The sequence below is a fragment of the Musca domestica genome, unplaced genomic scaffold, assembly GCF_030504385.1.
Source record: "Musca domestica strain aabys unplaced genomic scaffold, Musca_domestica.polishedcontigs.V.1.1 12, whole genome shotgun sequence".
NCBI classification, from domain to species: Eukaryota; Metazoa; Arthropoda; class Insecta; order Diptera; family Muscidae; genus Musca; species Musca domestica.
In genome coordinates, this window is record NW_026712155.1 from 11534530 (window position 1) to 11556648 (window position 22119).

Consider the following 22119-nt stretch of genomic DNA (forward strand, 5'->3'; position numbering starts at 1 on the left):
TTTCAGAAAATGTTTTAAACAATATTTTAAAGATTTGTTTTATTTTTTGTTCATGCTTTGTTTTGTGTGTGTGTTTTTTATGTAACCTTAATTTAAAAAAAAAGAAAAATTCTTTTTTTAAATAACTTTGTAAAGATTTTTTTCGTGTTTTTAAGATTTTTTTTGTTTTTTATTAATATTATACAGACTGTCCATTTATGTTCATAAACGCACTTAAATTGGGGCATTTATCTAATTTCTCGGGATCGATTTGGAAAACTTTGGACAAACGTTTCCAACTCTGCGCATCGAAGTAGTAAAAGGTGCCACGTTCTTTTGTACCATTTTTCTCGTATTGGTTGAGGCCAGGAATTCGAGTTATCCATATTTTCTCCTCTATGTGATATCGCCACTCACGACTATGTCTATATATTATTCAAGCATTTTTTTTTTGTGGAATAGAAAAATGTTAACAGATAAATACAATGGTCAGAAAATATTAAACATTTTGTTAGACATACAATTCTGCGGCAGCCATAAGTTGCATAATATCGCCGATATTTGTGTAGAAGAGGAAAAACAGCAGATCTTCTTGGAGTTTCTTTAACAGTGGCGAGGAAAGTTTATCTCTTATCGCAAAATTAATCAGATATTCGGGTGGCACATTATATTCAACATCTTGTGCTCTGCAAAATAGAAGAAATAAAGAAAAACTGAATTAGAACTAGATTCTACAGGAGCGATAAATTTATAATCAATAACAAGAATTTCTACAGGCATTTAAATGACCCCAACAAAATTTTTATTGGTACCTATATTTTCTATAAAAATTGTTATCGATAACTTTATATGTTGAAAAAAATCTAGCCGATGCCAACATTCTCAATGGAAATTATTTACCGATTATAAATTGTTTCATGAAAAATGTTATCGATAACAAAATTTTGTATGGAATTTTAATCGATAACCATAATAAATACCATTTTCTATATAGGTCATGTTTGATACGACAGTTTTGTTAAAAAATTCCTGTCGATAACAAGATTTTCTATAGAAATTAATGTCGATAACAAGATTTTCTATAGCAATTAATGTCGATAACAAGATTTTCTATAGCAATTCATGTCGATAACAAGATTTTCTATAGAAATTCATGCCGATAACAAGATTTTCTATAGAAAGTCTTGTCGATAACAGGATTTTCTATAGAAATCCATGTCGATAACAAGATTTTCTTTAGAAATTCATGTCGATAACAAGATTTTCTACAAAAATCCATGTCGATAACAATATTTTCTGTAGAAATCCATATCGATAACAAGATTTTCTACAGGAATTCTTGTCAATAACAAGGTTTTCTATAGAAATTCATGTAGATAAAAAATTTTTCTATAGAAATCCATGTCGATAACAAGATTTTCTATAGAAATACTTGTCGATAACTATATAGAAATTCTTGTCGATAAGATTTTCTATAGAAATTCTTGTCGATAAGATTTTCTATAGAAATTCTTGTCGATAAGATTTTCTATAGAAATTCTTGCCGATAACAAGATTTCCTATAGAAATCCATGTCGATAACAGGATTTTCTATAGAAATTTCTTCGATAACAAGATTTTGTATTGAAATTCTTGTCGATAACAAGATTTTCTATAGAAATCCATGTAGATAACAAGATTTTCTCTATAAATCCATTTCGATAACTAGATTTTCTACAGAAATCCATATCGATAACAAGATTTTCTATAGAAATCCATGTCGATAACCAGATTTTCTATGGAAATCCATGTCGATAACAAGATTTTCTTTACAAATTCTTGTCGATAACAAGATTTTCTATAGAAATCCATGTCGATAACAAGATTTCCTATAGAAATCCATGTCGATAACAGGATTTTTTATAGAAATTTCTTCGATAACAAGATTTTGTATAGAAATTCTTGTCGATAACAAGATTTTCTATAGAAATCCATGTAGATAACAAGATTTTCTCTATAAATCCATGTCGATAACAAGATTTTCTACAGAAATCCATATCGATAACAAGATTTTCTATAGAAATCCATGTCGATAACCAGATTTTCTATGGAAATCCATGTCGATAACAAGGTTTTCTACAGAAATTCTTGTCGATAACAATATTTTCTATAGAAATTCTTGCGGATAACAAGATAATTCTTGTCGATAACAAGCTTTCCTATAGAAATTCTTTTCGATAAAAATATTTTCTATAGAATTTATTGTCGATAACAAGACTTTCTATAGAAATTCTTGTCGATAACAAGATTTTCATTAAATTATCTTCGAAAACTGTTTGATCTTTTCATAACTCACCTGCAGGGATGATCCGCAAACGGTCCAGCGAATGTTGGATGCAAACTTTCTTGGGAATTCAGATTTAAACCTAGCCCTGTCAAATCGATGCCTGAGGCTAATGTCACCAGATTTGGATCGGATTCTGCGGCACGCATAAACGTCAGTAGGCCAACCATTCCGAATTGATTGTTCACCATACTCGCTGGTATATTTGTGACTTTGCCTGTAATGGAACGGGGGGGGGGGGGGGGGGGGGGGAGGAAACAAACAAAAAGAGAACGGGATGTTATAAATTAATGCTGTAGCGAACTGGATGATGGGAGGAACACACTTAAGAAGTTTATCAATAATTCCGAAAAAGAATAACAAATGAGTTTCATGCAATTATTTTTAATGGGAGAGGACTATTATTGTTGTTGTTGTTGTTGTTGTTGTTATTACTATTATCATTATTGTTGTTGTTTAATGTGATAAAAATAGGAGTAGGTAATATATATATAGATATGTGGGAAAAGGAGCGTACCATCAGGAGATGTTTGCACGCCGGTTTTCACCAATTTATTTTCGCTGGAATTATCGTTCGGATGCTGTTGCTGCTGCTGTTGTTGTTGCTGCTGTTGCTGTTGTTGCTGCTGTTGTTGTTGCTGCTGCTGTTGCTGATGTTGTTGCTGTTGTTCAATGCTACCACTATTACCCATACCACTAAGACCAGCTGTTGTATTGCTGCCTCCTCCTCCACCACCACTACTACCACTGGGCTGTACACTACTCACACCAGAGCTATTAACGATACCACCGATACCACTGCCAATCACACCACCACTTCCACTAACACCGCCACCACCAACACTGCTCGCTGCTGCTGATGAGCTGCCGCCGGGCGCACCGCCGGAGCTACCACCAACAACTCCCGCCGCTCCACCTGAACCACCCGCACTATTACCGCCGGCTCCTGATCCTGCTGTCGAGACACTGCCCGAGCCTACCGCACCGCTACCCACGGCGCCCAACCCACTATTGGACACAATCGAATTCATTGTCTTGTCCGTGCCATCCAAATTATTACTATCTGTCAGACCACCAATACCTCCCGCATTCGTTGTACCATCGGAATTGTGTGTGCCCGGTAACGCAGGGAAATCTTCATTGGACATCGTGAACTCGGATTGTTCTGACGTTGGTTGTTTCACCATGCCAACTGTGGGCGGTAAGCAGCGCAAAAGGCATGGTGGGTGTGAGGAGGAGTTTTTGTTTTGGTTTTGTCGAATTTTTTTGTGTGTTGGTAGGTGGTAGTTACACGGACGGATCGATCGATCGTTCCAAGACGTTTACGAACCAAACGAAACGAAACAATGTGGAGAAATAAAAAGAAAGAGAAAAAGACTCTTAGCATACGAATTGTTGTTGTGGTTGTTGTTGTTGTTTGTATGTTTTGTTTATCACAATTGCTTTACTTTAGGAGAGCATTAGAAGTGTAAAAGAAGTAAGTTAAATACAGACAAAGAGGCCAAAAAAAAAAAAAAACAAAAAGGAGAAGAAGGAAGTAAATGTAGAGAAATGGACTAGTGTCGACGATTCTATCTAGTGTGCTGCTATTCAAATATTCAAAATAGTTTATTAAGCTACTGTCTGTGTTATGGACAAAGGATTTAGGAATTACGTTTGAATTTTCGAACTGGAGGAGTGGAGTTGTTTATCTATCTATGGTGGTGGTGGACCCAAATTCAAATTACGCTTTTAAAAATATTCTACTTTTTTTCAGACTGGAGGTGGTATTGTGTGAAGTATATATTCTAATGGTCAGAGCTTGGGGATGGACGACTTTTTGTCAGTTTTTGGTGGGGGTTTTATTGTTCTTTTTAATTCGAATAACAAAAAATGGCTCTTTGATTTTGAACTCCACCACCACACCCAATACGAATGAAATATTAACGGAGCTTCAATATTTTAGTCTAATTTTAGCAACGAAATTTCGAAATATTACTTACGAGTATAAATCTAATCATGTCTATGTATGTTTATTAAATACGAATGACAAAGAAAATTCATGCGCTATATTATGTTTCCTAAAGGCCCTTTTCAAAAATGAAACCCTTTTTGGGCGGTGTGCCTCATCAATGAATCTGTGATTTGAAGAATATACTTTCCCAAAAGATCGGCAATAGATAAATACATAAGCACATATGCATAAGAAGAGATTTTACTTAAATTTGGGAATGTGTCCTGCTCTCACTCTCATAGCAATATCATCGATGTTGTTTGTATGTTGAGAAGCTTTGGTGTGGAAATCCAAAAGCCTATTTATAAGACTCCTGAAATGCTTTCCAAAACGAGAATATCTTACGTTGAAAGAAATGGATCTCCAGATTATTTTGGAGATGTTGCATCCCCTTTCGTCCAATCATTTTTGTTGAATTTGCCCGAAGTAGTGTCTATGAATTAAATGTAGAAAGTTGCACAGGGGTGGTTTGGCCGAATTCTGCAGTCCAAGGATCTCCTGCAGTCCAAAACAACCTTAGACTTAATGGTAGAGGAGTTTAGGGCTTTCTTGCTGCATGACTATGGACGTATATAGTCACCGTCACTTAAAAAAATGAGGAAATTGTCCTGAAATTGTAGGTCTTAATTGTCTAAGTGGACAATAATGGGTCTTTGGATAGTATCCGAAAGACGAACTTGAAGAAAACGCATATTCGTAGAGCAACTGAAAGCCATATTCAAGCTAAAGGGCATCTTCATTTCCAGCTCAAGGGGTCTTTAGGGACGAGATAAAGGCTGTCCTTAATGACGAGCTGAAGGTAGGCGCTTTATAGAAAAGCTCAAGGGCTTATTTATAGAAGAGCTGAAGGGCTTCCTTATAGAAAAGCTGAAGGGCTTTTTTAAAGAAAAGCTAAAGGGCTTCTTTATAAAAGAGCTGAAGGGCTTCTTTATAGAAGGTCTGCAGCTGCTTATTTATAGAAGGACTGGAGGGCTTCTTTATAGAAGAGCTAAAGCGCTTCTTTATAGAAGACCTAAAACGCTTCTTTATGGGAGAGCTGAAGAGTTTCTTTATAGTAGAGCTGAAGAGAGGCTTTTTAGAACAGCTGAAGGGCTTCTTTATAGAAGAGCTGAAGAGAGTTCTTACGGATCATATAAAGACATCTTTATAAATGAACTTATAATTGTCGATTATCCCATGTTCATCGTTCTTATGGTTGATTGAATTTCATGAGAATTGATGTCTTTGCTTGTCAAATAAATGATGGTAATCTTTGTCAATCAGTTTCAACATTTTTGAGGTATTTTAACTCTCTTCACAATTTTAATAAAAACGTGGGTCTATCTTGGCATTTTCTTAGAGAATTTGATTTATACCAACAAAATTTTAGGCCCTAAACACAATTTTCCCCATTATGGAATATTATTTTCCATTTTTAATCCAAACCACAGATTCAAAGAGAGCACACAGAAAAGGAAACAAACCTAATATAAATTTCAAAAAAAAAAAACAACTATTGAAATATCAGAAAAATAACAACCAAAAAAATAACTAACGTATAATTTTTTGGCATTATTAACAAAAAAAAAATTAACAAAAAGTAACAATAAAAAAAATGATATTATGAAAAATTAGAATTAAAAACACAACACTAAAATGAATACAAACACACACACACAAAGAGAGAAAAATTATACGATAAATACTAAGAGAAAGTATGAAGTGTATGTTTCGTTTTTTGTTTTGTTTAAAACTAAATATATATAAACAATAATAATAAATAATAACGGAGGATAAATATTTCATTGAAAAACTCACAAGAGGTAAAGAAATTACCATAAGGTTTGCTTCCCGGCGGCTGGAGGGGATTCGTCTGAGGCAGTGATTGATCGTTCTGGCCGCGGACATTTGTCAGTGATGGAAATTCTGATGGATCCAGCAGGGCCGGCGTTGTCGTGTCCCCACTGCCACCAAACACATTATGGAAATTATTTAGAGGACCACCAGCGGCACTACCACTATTACCGTAACCTCCTCGGCCTGTTTGCATGAAATTACCCATGTTCGACTGCAAAAGAGAAATTATTATTTTTTTTTATAGAAACAAAAGATGTATTAATGTAAAATCAATAAGATATTTTAATTTAGTTTTGAATTTTGAGAAATAGACATTTTTTTTTTTGACTAGAAACGAATATTTAAAGAGTTGGATGCTTATTGCGTTTTCTTTAAGCGTTTTGTTTTTCAAAAATCTTGAACTCCATGGGGGAGGTACCAGGAGAAATGGTCCGACCTCTTCCATCTGTATAGCAGATCTTGTGTTGATGGAAATATTGAGACGTACCAAGTCTAAATGGAATCGGATGTTAATTTCGCGTTTTAGGAGCTTCATACTCGTAATGTTGACCCTTTATGAGGAAGGTACCACAAGGAGTGGACCGATATATCCCATCTTCATACCAGACATTGGGTTAATAAAAATTTTGTAATGGGTGTAATTTGAAGAGAACCAAATGCTTATTTCTGATTCTAAGATTGTTTTGGTTATTCAGAACTTCGACCCTTTGTGAGGGAGGTACCAGAAGGAATGTTCCAATCTCTACCATCTTTACAACAGATCTTGTGTTAATGGAAATATTCGGATGTGCCAAGTCTGAATGGAATTGGAGGTAAATTTCACGTTTTTTAAGCTTCTTGGATATTGAAAAATTTGACCCTTTGTGGGGAAGGTACTTGATAGAGTGGACCGATATTGTCCATTTTTGCACCTGATCTAGCACTGGTGAAAATATTAGGATTCGCAATGTTGAGGCAAATCGGATTATCCTTTCTCTTTCTGTAAAGATGAAATTATGGGAGTCTTTCATAGACGAGCAGTAAGGAGTGTTTTATCAGAAGGGGGTTCTTCAAACACAAATTGATGCTAGTCTTTCAAAGAGGAGATTAAGGGAAGGGAGTTTTTCATTGACAAGCTGATGACAGCCTTTGTTGTTGGAGGGTATCTAAAAAGACGACTTAGGGGCATATGCATAGAATAAGTGAAAGTCATATTCATAGACGATATAAAGGACATCTTCATTTCGAGCTGAAGGGAGTCTTTATGAACGAGCTGAAGGGTGTCTTTAATGATGAGCTGAAGAGAAGCTTTTTAGAAGAACTGAAGGGCTTCTTTATAGAAGAGCTGTAGGGCTTCTTTATAGAAGAGCTGAAGGGCTTCTTTATAGAAGAGCTGAAAGGTTTCTTTATATAAGAGCTGTAGGGCTTCTTTATAGAAGAGCTGAAGGGCTTCTTCTTTATAGTAGAGCTGAAGGGCTTGTTTATAGAAGAGTTGAAGGGCTTCTTCTTTATAGAAGAGCTGAAGGGCTTCTTCTTTATAGAAGAGCTGAAGGGCTTCTTCTTTATAGAAGAGCTGAAGGGCTTCTTCTTTATAGAAGAGCTGAAGGGCTTCTTCTTTATAGAAGAGCTGAAGGGCTTCTTCTTTATAGAAGAGCTGAAGGGCTTCTTCTTTATAGAAGAGCTGAAGGGCTTCTTCTTTATAGAAGAGCTGAAGGGCTTCTTCTTTATAGAAGAGCTGAAGGGCTTCTTCTTTATAGAAGAGCTGAAGGGCTTCTTCTTTATAGAAGAGCTGAAGGGCTTCTTCTTTATAGAAGAGCTGAAGGGCTTCTTCTTTATAGAAGAGCTGAAGGGCTTCTTCTTTATAGAAGAGCTGAAGGGCTTCTTCTTTATAGAAGAGCTGAAGGGCTTCTTCTTTATAGAAGAGCTGAAGGGCTTCTTCTTTATAGAAGAGCTGTAGGGCTTCTTTATAGAAGAGCTGAAAGGCTTCTTCTTTATAGAAGAGCTGAAGGGCTTCTTCTTTATAGAAGAGCTGAAGGGCTTCTTCTTTATAGAAGAGCTGAAGGGCTTCTTCTTTATAGAAGAGCTGAAGGGCTTCTTCTTTATGGAAGAGCTGAAGGGCTTGTTTACAGAGGAGATGTAGGTCTTCTTTAAAGATGAGCTGAAGGGCTTGTTTATAGAAGAGCTGAAGGGTTTCTCCTTTATAAAAGAGCTGAAGCGCTTCTTCTTCCTAATAAAGCCAAAGGGTTACTTTTTTCAGAAGAGCTGAAGAGCTTCTTTATAAAAGAGCTAAAGGGCTTTTTATAGAAGAGCTGAAGGACTCCTTTATAGGTAAGCCAAAGGCTTTCTATATAGAAGAGCTGAAAGGGCTTCTTTAGAGAAGAGCTGAAGGGCTTCTTTACACTTTCAGACGACCCAAAAGAATCTTTTACAGGCAAGCTGAAGAGAATCTTCCTTAATGAGCAGATGTGTATTTTTATAGACGACTTAAATAGAGTCTTCATTGACGAGCTGCATGTAGTATTTATACAACATATCAAATTCTTTATTATTGTCCTGAAGAGAACCTTTATAAACGTTTAAATGGTCTCTTTTTAATCATTAATATCCGACCTGAAGAGAACCTTAATAAACGTTTAAATGGTCTCTTTTTAATCATGAATATCAGACTTCATATAGGTCTTCTACATCGACTTTTTGAAGAGAGTTCTTATGGTCCATTTAGGGGAAGACTTTATGAAAAACGTTAAAGAAGGTTTATACACGAACTGATGAAAATTCAGTCGAATTTTAAATTTCTTTTTCCGTATCAACAAAAAGTAAACAAATTATTTAATTATTATTTTTTTATTATAACATTTGTTTATTACTCACCATAGGTCCAGCTCCCAGGCCTTGCATTCGTCTTTCCACATATGGACGCTGGTTGAATACATTTGCACGATTACCACTACTTAACGCAGGACCACCAACCGATAGCTGTGCATTACGATTCGGTGATAATTGAGGTTGCGTTTGTCCATAGTTTGCTCCTGTTTACGTGTTTGCCATTTGCCAAAAACAAAACATAGAAAATGGAAAATTGAAATTAGAATTGAGGCACAAGTAATGGCATTGATGGAATTGTATAATTGTATGTTGTAGGTTCCGTTAACTAGTTACTTACCACTTGGAAACATGCCAGACGTAGGTGTTACATGACCGGATAATGAACTACCACCAAATCCGCCTGTAGTTCTGCCCGTTAGAGATGCATTTGCTATGCTTCTTGGGGGTTGTTGGAAATTTAAATTCGCCATAATCTGTTGAAGAAGACAAGAACAACAAAAACAACATGAAAAACAATTAATTGGTAGTAGTGTGTGTGAGAGTGTGGTGTACGTGGTGCGTACAAATTAATTTATTAATTTAGTATAGATAAGAGAATTAAGTTGTAGTCGAATTATTATTGGCTAAACATCATTATCATCTTTATGCAGAGAATTGCGAGAATGGTTATGCATTCCAAAAGAATTGCATTTGATTTTATTAGCTAAAGACACGCTGCTCTACCTTAAAAGAAATTGTCATTGATTTCGATAACCTTTTTCAAAATCAAGGCCTCCGCCGCCGCCACTTTCCAAGTGTTTGTTTACCAGCAGCTAGCTAGTGAAGGTGTTTTTTTTTTTTTGTATTTTGAAAATATGTTGCGTTTTAATAATATTATCAAAATCTTGAGGGTAGTAGAAGGGGCGTCGCAAGTGGGGAGGTTCATAGTATTTAGAAATTAACCTAAATGTCTTGAAAGGCCTTTCGTAATGCGTAAATGCCCTGAAGAGATGATGTTAGAAAAATATTGAGGGGAATTTTTATAGATCAGATGAGGGTGCTGAAGGGCATATTTGTAGATGACCTGATCGCCATGCCATCTTTATAGACGATTTGACCTCAATTTAGTATTTATGGACTGTCCTTTTTAAATACACATGATCAAGTTATCTGTACAGGGCTGAATGAGCAGAATGCTGAAGAGTCTTTCATAGAGTAGCTGATGGGAGCCTCTACAAGCTGAAGGGTATTATCTTTAAAGACGATGTAAGAGCATATTCAAAGAAGAACTGAAATTTATATTCATAGTCGAGCTAAAGGGCATCTATTTTTCGAGCTGAAGGGAGAACCCTTATAGACTACTTAAATAGATACGATTATAGACCCGCTGAGAAGAGTCTTTAAACTCGTGTGAGGGAGATTCCTTATAGATAGGCTGAAGTGGGGCTCTATAGTTGAGAAAAGACAATTGTTTGTAGACTTTCGAAAGAAATTATTTGTCCACGAACTGATGGGATTCTTTGAAGACGAACTGAAGAAGAGTTCATACTCCAGCTGAAGGATAACCTACACTATGCAGATTGATTCAAAGAGGATGAGTCTTCAGGGATAAAATTAGAGTAGTCTTTTTGGCGAAATGAGAGAATTTTTTATAGGCAAACTGAACGGGGTTTTTATAGACCTCACAATTATAGACGAACTGATGGGAGCCTAAAGAGGAAATAGAGGGAGTCTATGTAGGCAGCAAACGAAAGGAGTCTTTAGGCGAGTTGAGCAGAGACTTTCTAGGCGAACTTAAGTCTTTACGGATAAACTGAGAGATTTTCTGCAGAGAAATAAAGGGAGTCTCTCTATTGAAGAGCTGAAGGGAGTCCTAAACGGCGAGCTGAAGAGAGTTCTTATAGACGAGCTGAAGCGAGTCTTCACATAAGACTGAATGGAGTCTCTATAGACGAGCTGAAGGGAATCCTCATCGGCGAGCTGAAAGGAGCCCTAATAAACGAGCTGAAGCGAGAGCTTTTAGACGTGATGAGGGAATCCTAATCGTCGAGCTGAAGGGAGTATTTATACTAGACTTTTTAGACGAACTGAAGGGTGTCTTCCCACACGAATTGAAGGGAGTCTTCACAGACCATCTAAAGGTAGTCTTCACAGATCATCTAAAGGGAATTTTCACAGACGAGCTCAAGGGAGTCTTCCCAGAAAAGCTGAAGGGAGAGTCTTCAGAGAAATGCTCTAGTGAGTCTTCACAGACTAACTGATGGAAGACTTCACAAACGAACTGAAGGGAGTCTTTACTGGCGAGCTGAATGGGGTCTTCACAGACGAGCTGAAGGGAGCCTCCACCGCAAACAAAGTAGAGTACTCACATACGAGCTGAAAGTATTTATAGACGAGCTGAAGTGAGTTTTTATAGATATACAGAGTTGAGCGGAGTCTCTACAGACTAGCTGAAAGGAGACATTATAGAGAAGATGAAGGGTGTTCTTATAGACGAGCTGAAGCTAGACTTTTTACACGAGCCGAAGGGTGTCTTTCCAGGCGAGATGAAGGGAGCCTTCACAAAAAAGCTGAGAGGGATTCTTCACAGACGAGTTCAAGGGAGTCTTCCCAGACGAGCTGAAGGGAGCCCTCACAGAAATGTTAAAGCCAGTCTTCACAGACTAACTGATGGGAGTCTTCCCAAACGAGCTAAGGGGAGTCTTAACAAGCGAGCTGAAGGGAGTCTTTACAGGCGAGGCAAATGGAGTCTTCACAGACGAGATGAAGGGAGTCTTTACCGACGAACTGAGCAGAGTACTCACATACGAGCTGAAAGAATTTACAGACGAGCTGAAGTGAGTCTTTATAAATGAACAGAGTTGATCGGAGTCTCCACAGACGAGCTGAAAGGAGTTTTCACAAACGACCGGAATCTTTACAGATAAGCTGATAGAAGCCTTCAAAGATGAGATGAAATATGTCTTTAGTGAAGAGTTTAAAGATGTATCCAGAAGTTATGGGCAAAGTGAAAAAAAACTTTATGGATGAGATAAGAGGACCTTCTAATTTATGAACGAATTGAGTAGATTATCCGAAGTTCTTATTGAGAAGACCTGAACGGATCCTATAAAAAACTTTGTGGTCGACTGACTTGTAGAGAATCGTCACAGATGACTTGTAGAGAAAAAGCCAAAAGAAGGCATCGTTAGAAGGGAGGAGGAACTATATAAAAATTAAGAAGTGTATTGTGGTGTTTTAGAAGTATGCGGTTTGCATAGCCAGGAGATGCATCAGGCAAACAAACAGATTATGATAAAATCGATCTTCATCTGTTTATATATCGCACAATGCGACACCTGCATATTCTCTGCCTCTTATACAATCTCACATATACCGCGATAGTTGTTTATAAACAACCGGAAGATATTGTTCTTTGACGATTTGTAGATAGTCTATATAGAGGCCCTAGTGAGCATGATTCGTGTCTTAATGAGAGAAGAGTTGGAAGAGACGAACTGAAGAAAAAACTTCACAGAGGACTTGAAGGATGCTTACCCGTGAACCTCAGTCTGACTCGTAAAAGAGTTGGACATTGACAGAGTAAGTGTTCGCAGTCTCTATCTCTTCCTCGTCTTGACAAAGCCTGCAATAGTCCGTATCGTCCCGCCCCCCACCTGGAAATCATGGCCCTAATATTACAGTTAATTATCTACAAGTTTCAGGTCAGATTTTGCAATGGAAATGACTAAAGAAGTTTTTATGCTGGATTATAGAATTTAGTAGAATGCTTAGAGGGAGCTTAGAGGGAGGCCTATACGACATAGGCAACTTTTGTCATAAAGCGATACAATATTCAAATGCGGAACTTGAAAAAAAAATTCGGTGAATAATGTTGCTAAAATCATCACAATATCGAAGATAGAGGGGAGGTATCATACCAAAACGTGGACCTGCACAGACAATTTTCTGTCATAGCCTGTAGCACCCATTACGAATTTCAAATGTCAAATTTGAAACAATTCCGGTGAATAATGTCGCTAAAATCATCACAGATACGAATATCGGGGGGTGTCCTTATATGGGGCTATATCAAAATGTGGACCTACATGGCCCTTTTTCAATACCAAAAATCCTGCAGACATAATATACATTTGAGTAAAATTTTATCAACCTACTTCATTTCGTTCGGAAGCTAGAGTGATTTCCTCAGACGGACATCGCTTAATCGACATAGAATTTCATGCTGATCAAAAATATATATTTTGTGGGGTCTAAATATACATTTCGAAGTGTTACAAAATAACTAACTTAATATGCACTCCATACTATGATGGAGGGTATAAAAACACCAAAAGGAAATCAGCTAATCTTTCAGTTCACCATTCTTCAAAGGATGAATGAATTTGGATTTTACTGCAAGCCTGTCGTCAACCAACTGTGAGTACAAATAGGCATTAGGGGTCAATATCGGAATATATTTATGCTCCAGAACCACCCATCCCCCTTTAACTTTGTAATTTTGCAAAAATTATACAAATTCATACACACACAATCCATTGGCATAGGCCATTTTCCTAACTAACATATATATATGTGTTCGTGTGAGTGTGGTGTTTGTCAGCAGCTTGCATTTATCCACATACCTATAGACAACAGCAAGTATGAAACAAAACAAAAAAATCCTACGCATGCATACATTGATACAAACAAGAATAACAACGCTGAAGACCAAATGAGAACCACCAGGTACGCAGCAGATTGAATAAAGGTAGTCAGTCAGCCAATGTTGCCTGTTATCAAGTGTATTTATGACGCCGCGCCATGAATGATGTTGATGATTACCAAGACAGATGGATATTGATGATATGGTGGTGGTGGTGGTGTTGGTGGGTGTGGGGGGTACAAGTGTAGTTCGCTGAATTAGATTTGCGACTTTCTTCCTTCATCATCCCCGTGTTTTTTGTTCTTTCTTTTGAATGAGTGTTAAAATAAGGATAAAAATGTAACAAATATTTCAGATAATGAGTAGGTGATGTGTGTAGAGAGGAGGAGGAGGGTTTTTGCATGTAATGGCCTGCATATCATCATCATCATGTGACACTTTATAGTCCAGTGGAATTTTGGATTTCCTCTTGGGAAATGGTTCGGGGGATGGCGCGTTGAATCCTGGCTGTAATTGCTTTCGCTGTGTGTGCGTGTGTAATTGCCAATAATGATAAATTTGTTGTAGAGCTAAGGATAAGCACTAACATTATATTAATAAATTCGCATAGTTGTGATGGCCAAGGGGTAGTCATAATAAGGTCGATTTTGGAATATATTGATTTTGTTTAAATTAGAAAATGTAGGACAGAAGAATTGCCATTTTTTTTTGGAGCAGACAGAGTTTGTTATTCTGAATTCAAAATGACTTAATTAGCCAGGGCCCAAACTCAAGGATTGTACACTAAAGGAAAAGTTAAGTATTTCGTTTCTCAACTAAGCCTGAAACACAGGGTGAGATGTGAAAACTGCAACCAATTTCAGACTGCTATCATTTCTAAGTCACTCGTCCGACAGCTGTTAAATTTATTCCAGTGACAGCTCATTATATTGTTTACAAGCGTACAAAAGCATTCTGCTGAGAATTTTCCCGGAAAAAAATTATTCGTGATGGAATTCAAGCGTGATAGTGTGATTTCTTTATATTTGCCTGGAAAACCACAAGTGGCTATCGTTAGAGCACTACAGCATTTAAATGTGAAAAAAATCGTTTGTGTCTCGTACCATTGCTCGTTACCGTAAGTGATGCTGGTAGTGCAGCTCGACGTCAGGAAAGTGAACGGAAGAAAAGAGCAACATCAGCAGAAATGGTTCGAAAAGTAAAGAAGCGACTTGATCGCTTAACCCACGTCGCAGTGGCCGAAAAATGGTTCGTGAGCTGAACATATCGCAATGTTCCATCGGCAATTATTGAAAAATGAGCTCGGGGTAAAGCCATTGATATTCCAAAACGTGCAAGAACTTACACCGCAACAGAAAGAACTCAAACTAGACTCAAAAGAGCTAAAAACTTGCTTCGCTTGGCCGAAAGTGGTGAACTACCGAAATTGGTTTTTGGGTTTCTCCGATGAGACAACATTCGTTGTTCAGCAGTTTGTAAACCAACAAAATGATCGTGTTTATTTGCCAAAGAGGTCAGCTGAAAATGTGCACCTTCGGTTGACCACCAGAACTTAAGCGCCGGCCATGATGATGGTGAGGGCCGGGCCGTCATAATAGCCGATGGTCGCTCTCCGCTCGTATTACAGAATAAATGCCGAATATTATCGCGAAAATATGCTGAAAGGTGTATTAAGGCATTGGAACGCAAACATTTTTCTGCAGACCTTGGACATTCCAAGATTCAGCACCATCGCACTCAGCACGTGCCACCCATGAATGATTACAAAATGAGGTTCCTCGCTTCATTTCCAGCGCACAATGGCCACCAAAGTCTCCGGATACCAATCCGTTGGACTATTGTGTTTGGAGTATTTTGGAAAGGTTGGCACTAAAAAATACCAAAGTGTCGATCATCTCAAGCAAGCGCTTCGCCGGGAATGGGCCATAATACCGCAAAGTAACATTCGTACATTTTCATTGGCCGTTTGAAGGCCATAATTCGTGCCAAAGGTGACCAATTCGAACAAATCTAAACTTATTCTAAAATTTGATGCTATTTCCGACATTTTTTTGCTTTCATTCAATAAAATTTAAAAAAGGTGAACATTATGGCGTTTGACTTTGTTGCAGGATTTATCCCACCCTGTAAGATGTGTGTAACCTGAATAGATTCGCATTTTATGAGCATTTCAGTCACTTAAAACTTTCACCCGCTTGTGGGGAGGTATAATATAACCCTTTTTGGGGAATATACCAGACAGAGCGGACCGATATTGTCCCTTTCCGAACTCGATCTAAGTATGACAATATTACAATGTAGTAGACAGTTATCGTCCGCCCACTGACGGATAGAAAGACGTACATGTGTAGATGGACTCCAAATATAATCTATAATCCACATACAAATCTCGTCAGGACATAATATAAAATTCTTCCTGCTAAATGTGGTGTAAAATAAGGAGGACAAATCAAATACCTTACGACAGAGTTAAAATAGGACCCCTGAAGTCTGAAATCGAGAGAGAGAGCGGTGAATGTGGTCATTCAAGCTATGAGAAATTTTGTTCAATCACCTAACCTGGGAGAAAATCCAGGGACGTCTTATAACAGGGCCTACAAAACTAAACTTAGTGCTGATTGGAACGCATATAAGGCAGACTTCAATTCGTACAAAAGTGAATTGAAAAAAGTTGAACGAAGATCTTGGATCAGCTTTTGCGAGTCTATAGATGGACCGGATAATGCTGCTAGATCTCGCAAAATACTGTCTAACCACCCCACGTCCACACATAAAGCAAGAGGATGGTACATGAACTAATTCTGGTCTAGATACCACTTCCTATTAGTCACCCACTTTCCTGGTTGTAGGGAGCAATCGCCAACATCATTGTTTAGCTGGAAATGGGAGCCTTATCGGAAGGACAACAAGTTAACCCAATGTTAAATGGCATTTATTTATGGTATGGTATTATATTGCAACATGCATCTAAGTCGGTGTTGGACATCTTTCAGAAGGAGGGCTGTCTTGGGTTGTGCTTCGTACCCAGTCTATGGAAGCAGTAAAGGTAACCTATATTCCAAAAGCAGGGAAACCAAAGCACATATTTCCTAGAGAATATAGTCCGATTAGCCTCTCTTCCTTTCTAAGGAAGACCTTAGGAAGATTACTGGACGTGGAAAATAGTTAAAATCTAGATACAAATTTAATAAGTGCATCGCAAGGTCGTTCAATGGACTCAGCCCTACCTGAAGTTGTCGGGTACATTGAGAAAAATATGGAAAACTCCAATTTCACTTTGGCGGCATTCCTCGATGTGGAGAGAGCTTTTAATAATGTGATACTGGAGTCGATCCACAATGTTATTTATGCCATTTGTATTTCCTATATCCTAATTGAATGGATTGATAGGATTCTTAAAAGCAAGATAATCAATTCTGTTATAGCATCTGGCGATCAATGAAATACTTGTGAGTTTAGACCAACTTCGAATAAAGAAAGTCACTTATGGCGCTTACGCTGTGGTGCTGATAATTGGTAGATTTCTTCCAACCATTTCAGATCAAATGCAAAGTGCACTACTACAGCTGTCTGGCTGGGACCTTGATTTTCACTGCCAGTACTACATGGAGTTGCAGTGAATCTTTCCTCGTGTGCTAAATATCTCGGTACAATCCTGGACCAGCGCTCTATTATTGTAGGAACGCCATTAGGAAGAGTTGGAGGGCTTAGACCACAGGTCCTACAGGTCCTATTCGTCTAGTGGCATGCTATTGAACCCAGAACACTCACGTTCCACTTAACCAAAGTGCAGAGAACTGCGTCCTTACTGACAACCGGAGCTATCAAATGCACACCCCAATTTTCATTGCCACTGTATGTTCGAGCATAATTTCAAGTAACTATTCACGGGTTGGTCATGCACGAATCCTGGACATACCAATGAGTCGTAATATACTAGATAACAGTAATACAACTAGTAATTACATGTCCACCATTTTCGACTTCAATTATATTGACGTTAAGATAGCTGATACGGACTGCCGGAGAGCCTCCTCTGAATGAAGACGATTAAAGATAATGGTGAAATAATTTTGCCATACCATAACAGTTCCAGTGACTATTTATGTCGATAGTCAGCTGGACCTCAAAGCCATCAAGTACCTTAAATCGCCATTCTTGACTGCAAGAAAGCCCCCATTGAAATACTCGATTGCATTAGGATTTGTGGGTTCCAGGACATTTAGGGGGAAAAGAAAAGGCTGATGTAGTTCCGAGTCGATTGATTTACCGTTCGATGAGACTATCAAACCATTAACCGCTTCAAAAGGGATCTCATCGAAGAAGGTAGCACTTGGAAGGCGGTTTCAAAATATCTAAGGTGATCTGGTCGAAAAGAATAACCTGCTCTATTCTATCAATTGATAGGTCTAGGTCTAAGAATCGTGATTGGCATATTGAGTGGCCACTGCAGTATCAGATATGTGATATCAAGATGGGATAACAGTGGTCCTATCTGTAGACTATCGAATCGATGTGGTATGTTATCAGGCAGAAGACACAGGCTCTTCGGTAGGTGGGAGAAGGAAAAATCTAACGCTCTTCTCAGACGTAGACCCATCATCGTTGTCCATAGGTTTGCTAAAAATTATATCATGGATAAGCAAATCTTCATATTAGTAGTTGCTTTCTTATTCTTCTTTCCTTGTCGGTTTATATCCCTCCTATCTATCACCACATCCTATCGGTTTATTTATTTCCTATCTTCCCAGGATTAACACAATGGAGCAATGGTCTTCGAGTGAAGCAGCAGTGTAGCTGTGCATCCTGTAACCTAACAGATATACCGTTAATCATGAACAAATATCATGATCCGATCATTTACCTTAAAGACTAACATATTTTGTTGAATGTCACAAAACAACTCTTATTGGAAACGTCCTTTATTATGCTAAATTGTCGATCCATATTCCTCACTTCTCAATCTCTATATGTAAATCATCCCCGCAAAAATTAGAAATCGTGAGGGAAGTAGAAATTCTCAAAAGTTTTTGAATGAAATCCTATCACAACCTCCTGGAATGAATGCACTGCTTTATGTTAGGAAAACGGACACACATCAAGGTCCAGACAGATCTAGCTGCAATCAACATTCCCCCCAAACCAGGGCTCATCGCAGACAAACTGTGGAACTTCTCACATTTTTTTGGGTCTCCAAAGATTTCTGAAGATGTGAAAACAGGAATTATTTATTTTGCAATTCACAAATTTCACATTCAGTCTATTTTACGCGCCTCCTAAAAATAACTTACCGAATAAATCTGTTATTGTTGAATGTCCTTGTTCTGAATGTGCTGCTGATGTTGCTATTGTTGTTGTTGTTTTCAAACGACTTGTAATACTCGAACTTTTGCTGCTTCTACTGCTACGACCGTAAATACAAGAGTTCACCGCATCTAACATTCCAAAGCGGCAAAGTGGAACGTTAAAAGTTTTGTGTGGATGCAACCACCAGCAATAACTGCTGCTGCCAGTTTATGGATGCCACCAGCAGGAATCCAGCAAGCGTGCAAGGTGTATCAAAAAATTTGCTTTTTTTGTGGCAGGCGAAAAAACAGGCAGGCAGGCAGACGTTTGGGGGGGGGAGACAGAGTCAAATCGGGAGCAAAAAATCTAAAGCAAATTCAAGCAAGCAACCTTGAATCTGCTGCTTTTTATGTTGTGATAGTTACTCTCTGGTTGTTTGGCGCTGGTTAAACTTTGTTGTAGTTGGTTGTTTGGTTGGATGTTGTCGTTTCAATTACTTCGATTTTTTGGATTATTGGGTATTGTTTGTTTTACACCGCCAGCGAGCTAGGCAGGCCGTCAGTTAACACAGCAACTACAACAATATATAAATTGGGTAATGGATATTTCAATATTTCAGGAGGAAATTTTCGTGAGAGCAGGCGCAGGTAAGGAAGAAGAAGAAAAAATGGCACAAAAACGGCGTCGTTAACTAATACACCAAAGAGGCGAGCGAGCGAGCGGCCGACCGACAGAACGGGGGGGATATCAAAAATAAAAAACGAAAAGAAAATCACAAAATTTTCGCACGTTTTCTATTCTTCCTCGGTGTTTTTTGTTGCCACAGAAACTATGGAGCTGCTGCTCAGGATGTTTACCAAAAAAGCTTTCCGTGGTTGCCTTTTGTGTGCCTTGGAGAGCTGGTTGTCGTCGTCGTCGATGGTTAGTTACTTGGTTGGCTGGTTGGTTAGTCTTTGATTTGGTTATTCTTTTTATTGTTCAGTTCGTTTATGTTGTTGGTGTTGCTTGTCCAATTGATTGCAACACACAAACACACATACGTATGCTTCCTCTTCTTCTTCTTTGAAACAAACACTCACACAAACTCAACCTCAACTTTTTTCTTCTTCTTTAAACAATCACTTTTTTTTCTTTTTTCTTCTTCTCGAAAACAAAGTTTTGGTAAACTTTTTCGCTCTTTTATATCTTACTTTTATCTATTTCTATGGAATTTTATAAAATTTATTGTTTTTATTTTGGTTGAATTCGATTCAACCAAACATTAAGGGTTTTTTATTTGTTTGCGTTTTTTCTTGTTCGACGATATTTTGTGCTTGTTCTTCCTCACGACACAATGTCTTTATTCGTTGGTTTCTTATGTGTCTGACTGTGTGTGTGTGTCTGACTGTGGTTGTGTATATTTAACTTTTGTCTTTGTGTGTTGTTTTTCAAAGCAGTTCAATGAAATAAAATTTCACCCGACGAACTTTATTGAAAGAGACTGTGCATGTTGGTGATGATGATGATGGAGGAGAATAAGAAAAATCACTTGGATCAATTTGGTTTGGTGCTGCTTGCTGCTGCCGTTTCCACTGCCGCAGCTCCACAGTTCTCCATAGAAAATGCAATTTCCTTTCAGAAAATTGTTTCAATTTTCCAAAGGTTGTGTTTCTTTCGTTCACACGGTTGTACAAATTCGCGTAGAATTTTCTTTTAGCTAAAAATCAAACACAAAAAACCTTCCGCAAAATTTTTTATGGATCATAGCACGAATACAATTACAGAAACGACGTTTCTGATGTATTTGGGTACGAATGCTGCCAAGTTTTCGATTGGCATCACTGGCAAAAAACTACAATTAGAGTGAGAAAACTATATGCATTCTGATGAACAGTGTTGCAATTTTATGTGTAAATATTACAGGGTTGTATACTAACACGGTAGGGTAACAAAAGTCATGTCATGGTACAATAAAAATGTGTAATGCAGAGCTACAAGCTGATTACAAATTTGTTTTCTAGGGAAAATACATGGTAGAAGAATATAGGTAGACGCATCGACACAGCTGCTGGGACAATGAACTGTCAAACCAATTTTTGAATTGAAAATGTTGAATAAAAAATTATTTAAATTTGTAAAAATTGTTGGAAAACACGAAAAAACATATAAAAATCTACTTATATTTGAAAAAACATTAAAATTTTTTGACATATCAATGCTCCCAAGCGTTGATGCATCTACCTGTATTCTTCGGCCATGGGAAAAGAATAGAAAAAGAATGATACTGTTTTGTAATGGAAATTTAACAAATTCGATTTTTTAAAAATCACTATTTTCTTAAATATTATTATATGAAAAGTTATTGTAGGCGATATAAAATTATTATGTTGATAAGTGGTATTTAAGATATAAAATTAGAAACTAAATTTGTAGCAGAGTATTAAGGTTCATGTTTTGTGACATATCATAAAGGGATGCCAGAGCCACATTCGAATTCTGCCGTCGTTTCTCTTTATAATTTGACATTAATGCCTAGCCAGACGCCAATCTGCTTATGTACTCTCACCTTTTTTGTGGCTTTTTAAAGCATACAACATTTTGTTTAATTAAAATACGGTGAACTACTTTTTTTTACAAATTTCTTAAATTGGAAAAGTACAAAATACAACTCTGATATAAATAAATGCCTGTGTAAACGCCAGGTTACCTTGTAAATGGGGTTTTAAAGGTATTATCTTTTTTACAACACTGGTGTAAACAGCTCCCTCACGTTTCGTATTTTATTTCAACATCTTCAGTTTTTTCGTAATATAACCATGAATTGCCCTACAAACGAACAAATCGTTCAACAACGTAGCTCATTTTTGGCTCAATGGGTACGTAAACATAGACAAATGAAGATATAGACAACGAAAAGTTAGGTTTGTCATTTTATCCAGGTGGCTCTCATCATGTTTTGCATAGTCAACATGCTGATTTACGCGTTCAACCCACTCGACTTCGAAAACACATTTTATCGTTTTTCAAGAATTTTACTTGATTATTCCGGAATTTTTTGATGTCATCACGTAATTTTCACATTTCTTTTATTATGGAACAATTTCCAACTGACAAATATCCTAGAAATTTTGTTATTTTTAACGTTTTAGAATTGAGTGACTTCAATATTCCCACTCAAACCCCTGAAACGATATAGACGACATCTGCTGATTCGATTTTTTTCGAAGATAAACGGTGAGAGCATTTCGTTGTCTATATTTTCATTTGTCTATGACGTAAATAAGCAAAATTTTC

At 37.4% G+C, this 22119-nt stretch overlaps 1 protein-coding gene across 5 annotated transcripts; it reads right to left on the minus strand.

The window, feature by feature from the left end:
- Positions 1–24: 24 nt before the first annotated feature.
- On the minus strand, positions 25–20627 carry LOC101890410 (regulator of gene activity). Of its 5 annotated transcripts, none has more exons than XM_059118224.1 (9): positions 20375–20627; positions 18852–19420; positions 9274–9409; positions 8982–9139; positions 6093–6342; positions 2820–3494; positions 2315–2519; positions 501–665; positions 25–404 (listed from the first exon to the last, which is right to left on the minus strand). In XM_059118224.1, exons 3-9 carry the CDS (start codon positions 9404–9406, stop codon positions 179–181), a joined length of 1812 nt encoding a protein of 603 aa, XP_058974207.1. In that variant the 5' UTR covers positions 9407–9409; positions 18852–19420; positions 20375–20627; the 3' UTR covers positions 25–178. The 5 variants fall into 5 exon arrangements, with proteins under 5 accessions (XP_058974207.1, XP_011290401.1, XP_011290400.1 ...); XM_011292099.3 differs by having other exon boundaries at positions 20037–20627; XM_011292098.3 differs by having other exon boundaries at positions 19704–20627.
- Between the last annotated feature and the right edge of the window lie 1492 nt (positions 20628–22119).

Bases quoted from the DNA above. Each gene is read 5' to 3' on its own strand.
- LOC101890410 (XM_059118224.1), bottom strand. From the start codon at position 9,406: ATGGCGAATTTAAATTTCCAACAACCCCCAAGAAGCATAGCAAATGCA. The intron at 3,495-6,092 runs GTGAGTTTTTCA...TACCGCCCACAG, and splicing joins TGGTAATTTCTTTACCTCTT to TTGGCATGGTGAAACAACCA. The intron at 2,520-2,819 runs GTACGCTCCTTT...GTTCCATTACAG, and splicing joins CGTGCAAACATCTCCTGATG to GCAAAGTCACAAATATACCA.